This window comes from Channa argus, chromosome 7 (assembly GCF_033026475.1).
Source record: "Channa argus isolate prfri chromosome 7, Channa argus male v1.0, whole genome shotgun sequence".
NCBI classification, from domain to species: domain Eukaryota; kingdom Metazoa; phylum Chordata; class Actinopteri; order Anabantiformes; family Channidae; genus Channa; species Channa argus.
In genome coordinates this window covers 22,661,668-22,667,460 of record NC_090203.1, presented here as the reverse complement: position 1 = coordinate 22,667,460, position 5,793 = coordinate 22,661,668, and the positions used below count along the sequence as shown (strand labels likewise).

At 42.9% G+C, this 5,793-nt stretch overlaps 1 protein-coding gene across 2 annotated transcripts; it reads left to right on the top strand.

Annotated features, from left to right (window-relative positions):
- Positions 1–895: 895 nt before the first annotated feature.
- On the top strand, positions 896–5,771 carry fbxo43 (F-box protein 43). Of its 2 annotated transcripts, none has more exons than XM_067509632.1 (6): positions 896–998; positions 2,030–2,879; positions 2,967–3,713; positions 4,518–4,626; positions 4,766–4,954; positions 5,116–5,771. In XM_067509632.1, the coding sequence occupies exons 2-6, from the start codon at positions 2,101–2,103 to the stop codon at positions 5,362–5,364; spliced, it is 2,073 nt and encodes a 690-aa protein (XP_067365733.1). In that variant the 5' UTR covers positions 896–998; positions 2,030–2,100; the 3' UTR covers positions 5,365–5,771. The 2 variants fall into 2 exon arrangements, with proteins under 2 accessions (XP_067365733.1, XP_067365732.1); XM_067509631.1 differs by having other exon boundaries at positions 912–1,050.
- The last annotated feature ends 22 nt before the right edge of the window (positions 5,772–5,793 follow it).

Here is a 5,793-nt window from a genome sequence, read left to right as displayed (position 1 = left end):
CCCGATCAGCTCAACCCTGGCTGGCTCCTCCTCGCTGCCACTCACATCCGTAGCGCTCCGCATTTGTTTGTTTGCGCAGCTGCACTGGCACCGCAACAAACTTCAAAAATAAGTGTACATAAAGAAATGAGTCCTGCGGCACAAACACAAACACCTGTAAGAATACCAAGCAACCCCGCCGGGCACAGCTGCTTTATCGCCCAGCCTGGGGGTTAACGCTAGTGTTTTCTTGTACCAGTCCCAAGTCTGGATAAATGCAGAGGGTCGTGTCAGGAAGGCCATTGGACGTAAAACACTGGCAAATTAAAAATGAGAATCAGTACTTTCACACCGAAAAAGGAGATAAAGTCAGAGAGGCCAGATTGAGGTGGTTTGGACATGTTCAGAGGAGAAACTGTGAATATATCAGTAGAAGGATGCTGAGGTTGAGGCTGCCAGGCAGGAGGTCTAGAGGAAGACCAAAGAGGAGATTTATGAATGTAGTGAGAGAGGACATGACGTTAGTTGGTGTGAGAGAAGAGGATGCAGAGGACAGGGTTAGATGGAGGCACATGATTCGCTGTGGCGACCCCTGGAATGGAACAGCCGAAAGGAAAAGAAGTTTAAGGGATGGCTTTACGGCTGCTGCGGCATTCAAATGGTGTCGGAAACTACCGTTTCATTGGAATGGCCGAGCCTCTGTGTCGTTTACTCCATAGGTTATTGCAGTTTCATGCACACAGAATAACTTTATTTTTAAATAAACTGTCCTAGCTTGTGTTTTTTCAATTTCTTTTAGTACGTAGTACGTAAAATACGATCATTTTAATGCAAAAATACAATTTTTCTTAATGTCCCTTCTGGCAACACTGTTGCCTGCTTGCGAAACCGGAAACATGTGACATAGTGAAAGTGGGCTCCAAATTTGAAAAAGTGTCGGTAGACGTTTGTAGGTGAACATGTAGCCATTAGATACTTCGAGGAGGGGGTACAAACTGAGGCCTACAACTGATCCCGAGGTAACGGTGCTTTCGACGGAGTACTGAACAGTTTACCTCGTACTACTAAGAGGTACCCATTTTTTATATCTGTGTGTTTAAATACGGTTTTTAAAATAAATCCATTTAACATAACGTAGAAAGGGTTCGTTGTTACTGGCATGTTCGGTAAATCCCTAACATTAACCTTGTGGTTTAAGGAGGATGCGAGTAAAAGAATAATTCGGAACGAACCGAGTGGATCTTGGCTGTCCAAGTTTGTTAAATTTTTAACTTATGTCAGTACTACCTTCACCATTTTGGGTGATATAAATACACAGATAAATGCAGCTAACCTGGGTTTTTTCGGTAACTTTAGTTACCAATTTGGCGAAGGACTTGGGTGTTTTCACATCATGCTAATACCCTAAACACTGGGAGCTGATTGCGTTGCACCACCGTTTTTTATTTAGCAACTGATAACAATGCATTTGGTTTATATCTCAATTTGTGGCCTCTGTACACATGGCAAGCTGATGAATGAATTAGTTACGACAGACATTGATCTGTGTTGGGAATAAAATAATAAAATAAATAAAACGGCACTCTCAGCTGTTGGTCTTTCTGTCAGCCCCCGGAGTGCACAGTGGCGGCTATGGCTGACGTTATAGCGGCACCACAGAGCGCACGAGGCGGGGGGATTTAAACCTGCCACGCGCTCTGTCCAAGCTACGCCCACGAAAAGGCTGAGAACGTCTGGCGTGAACTGCTGATTTTTATTTGACACCTTTATCGTTCTCGTTACATTAACTGACACCTGTTTACACCGAGGACAACCGTAAGACATAGTTTGTGCACTGTCCATCTCCTGTCACAACGTAAATCCACTATGTCAGCACTTAGCTTAGAAATACGACTTTACAATTACAGGCAGCATTTAAGCTAGTTTAGTATTGTTTTGATGTCATAATTGTAGCTGTTGAAATCTCATGTTTTGTGACGTTAACCTTTTATTACCATGTGTATAGGTAATCCTAGAAGAGTTATGTCTATTTTTTTTTTTCATATTGCAGGTCAGTTGTCACCCTCCTCAACTCCTGGGGAATTCTGTGTCTGGGCAAAGCTATCATACAGGAGGAGGACAATGCAGTACACCCCAGAATCAAACGTCTATCTGGAGAGCTGCAAAGGCCAGCGCTGTCATGAGGACTGCTCTGACAGTGGATACTCGGGATTATTCCACAGTCCACGACACATTAGTGGGGTTGACTCCCGTAGTTCTTCGTCTCCTGTAGAATTCAATGAGACGCCTAAGGAGAACCTCAGGCTTCGTGTCACACCTAAAGGAAAGCTGAAAGAATCGGCTGAAGGCTCCAGGAGGGAGGCACAGCAGCCATCAGCAACTAGCTGGTGTGAAACCCCTAAAGTGTACAAAAGAGATGCCACATTGCGACACAGACTTCTAATTTGCAAACCCAACACAGATGTAAAAAGTGACAGCACAAGATCACCATGCACCCGAAAGACGGATCCCTCAATCAGTACCAGCTCTGAGCACTGGCTCAGTGTGTCATTTGACTCTGACAGTGTATCTGGGTCTTTTGAACAGGACCTGTCATTGTCTGGTAGAAAACGCCGTGTTCTTTTCTCACAGGTGAGGACCTCCACTCTTGAAGATGGTAAAGTCAATTGTGGTCACCCTTTTAATTTTGAGGGAAAAGATTCACTCTCAGATGCAGATTTCAGTGAGAGCATTTCTGCCTTGGATCCAATACATTTTGAGACTCCATGCTTCAGCAAATGTCTTCCTGCCTCATCTAAGGAAGTCTCTCAGTCACAAGTCGGTGGAAGGACAAATTGCCTGCATGACACCTCAAGTATCTTGTGCACACCATCATACAAACATACACCCAAATATATCAGGTATGTATTTTAATGTTTGCTAACTTGTTGTAAAGTTATATGAAGAAGTAACATGTCTACATGAACTCCTTTTTAACCTTGTAACAGGTCTGTGTGTGAGGACAGTGGTTTCAGTTCTTTGACCCTTGATAAATCCCAAGATGACTCCGTCGACCACGATGGTTCTTTCCAGGAGCTGTTGCTCTCCGCCTCAAGAGGAAACTGTGAAACCCCGAATCTGGCAGAGGCAAAGCGGCGCTCTCGTCTGCAGCGCCAGCACAGGCTTTCTACCCTTAAAGAAGGGGGGTCACAGTCTGAGGAAGATGTGGTGGACAGAAAGCATCAGCATCATCAGTGCCTCAGTCATTCTAAAGATGTTTTTGATGACTTTGTCACCCCTCGCAGTGCCCTCTCTGATAAACACAGTAATAGCATGACCTCTGATGATGTGGCCTCTGCAAAACAAGACTATGTCACCCCATTAAGAGCAACCATAGACAAGCCAGAAAACCTCACATCTTTTAACATGGGGCCTACTAATTCAGATGAAACCCCTCTGAGGACTACCCCCGTCAATCTCTCTCTGACTCCAGCTTTGCAGCTGGTTCACGCTATGTGCCAGCAGAAAGCACAGATGTTCTTTGGACAAAGTCCGAGCCTGAAGGAGCAGCTGAAGTTCACAGCAGCTCTTGCTGAGACCCCGAAGACTTTCAGGACCTCTATGCCATTAGCAGGACTGATTGGCAGGAAAATGGGCCTGGGAAAGGTAGACATCCTCACAGAGCTGAAGAAGAGGAACCTCCGACACATTCTGGCTGTCATATTTAGCCACCTGACCTCTGAGAGCATCCACAGGTGAGGAGTTTGTCTTTAAAACACTAACATTATTGCAATGTAAAGCAAAATCTGATTCATTTTCAAAACACATCGTCTTTAATATTAAGTAGTTCCATTTCCAATTTTGGAATCAGTAAAATTGAAAATGATTACGTGTGATATCATTAACAGGTAGCAGCATTCCATTAGCAGCTTTCCTAAATATACACACTGTAGCCATGACAGTAACACCCCCTTGTGGTTTTAATATAAAAATATTAAATGATGTTTCATTATGTATGTATCATTATGAATCTAAAATACCCTTAGACTGTGAGTACGAATGGCTGGCTGTCTGTGTTGGTCTCTCTGTGGCCCAGAGATCGACTGGCAGACTGGTGTACCTCGCCTCTCGCCTGATGCCAGCTGGGATAGACTCCAGCCCCCCTGCAACCCAGATAGGATAAGCGGTTACAGATAATGGATGGATAGATGTATGATTACGGGTTAACCACCAGTCAGCACACAAAGTTGTTAAAATCAGCTCCACCTCTACCAACAATGATATTTGACGCTTTTATTTATTTATTTTCATGTTGTACCAATTTTTATTGTTTTAAAAAACATTTTATTCTTTATGAAGTACTTTTGTATTTTACGCACACGTTTTGTTTAAGACCGTGTGTGTGTGTGTGTGTGTGTGTGTGTGAGATTTTGGGCAGCCTTTTTAAAAATTTATTTCTTTCTTTTATTATGTAGATTAGTGTAAACCCTGCTTGGTCATGTATTAAATGCTCCATGGGCCCCAATAATATGGCTTTTATATTTACATTTGTTTGACAGGTGTGGTCAGGTGTGCAAAAGTTGGAATAAAATAATTCAGGAGGACAAGGAAGCTAGCTTTAGAAGAAGAAGAAGAAGTCAACTGAGTGAAGTGGAAGCTACCCCTGAGGTAGGAGAGTTTCCAATTCCAGCTACTGATGACTTGTACAGTTATTCCATACACCATCTCATCTGATTATGTGCATAATAATAATTAATTTTGATTGACAGATGAAATGATGTTCCACATTTTTGCTGTTATCTTGTAGCTCAGTGGTCCTTTCCATGTTCCTGATGCAGAGACCAGACTGAACCTGCTTAGGAGATCGGCCTTGAAGACCGTTCAAGCACAGTCCAGGACCTCTAGCTACTGCACCCCACAGTCAGGAAAAAGCACTTTAAACAAATTACAGCACAGTGCAGGCGGCAGCAGCAGCAAACGGGATAGATTTCTAGAAGTGAGTTTAAGAAGCATTAACACTGGCTTTTCTTTACAATTTTGATAATACAGTCCCGATTGTAAGTATTTGGACAGTTGAAGATTTTTATTTAGTATCTGTGCTTAAGCATATTCAATTTGAAATGAAGCCATTTCATGACTTTGTCTCTCGTACCCCAGGTTGCCAAAACCCTCTTCAGTGATGAGTGTCTCAAGCCTTGTCCTCGATGTCAGAATCCTGCCAGGTGTCACTCAGTGAAAGGGGAAGGTGTGTGCAGCGCGGACAACTGTGGTTTCCAGTTTTGTACGGGCTGCTTGTGTGCTTTTCACGGCTCTAGGGAGTGTGGCAGCCAGTCTGTAGGCCGTCACAGAAAGGACGTTATTCTTCCAGGAAGTGCTCAAAGCAAGCGAAATGTTAGAAGACTATGAGCAGACACTGGACTGCATTTCGTCTTATGCTAGTGTCAAATCAGCATTTTTTTTTTTAAATATGCTTGGCAACAACGAATCTGACTTGTAGCCATTACATATGAACATCTTTACTCATCAATTTGTCTTCGTGCTTGACTTTGTACTGTATTTCTCCCTATTTTTTTATTTTTAATTTAATTTTTTTTCCCTCCCCAGTGCAATTCTTACTTGTGGTTTTAATTATGAATGTGAAGGACGTCCCAGCAGCAGTACAGTGTATTTTGCTAGATGTACTTCTCTGGACACATTAATCAACTGTACAGTCTTGTAGTGTGTGTTGTTTGGGGGGGGAATGTCCCCTGAGATTTTCAGATTTTACCAGCATCTTTTCAGAACGGTTTTAAAATAAATTTAGTGAGTTCTTTTTCCTGTGTCGCTCAAGTAATT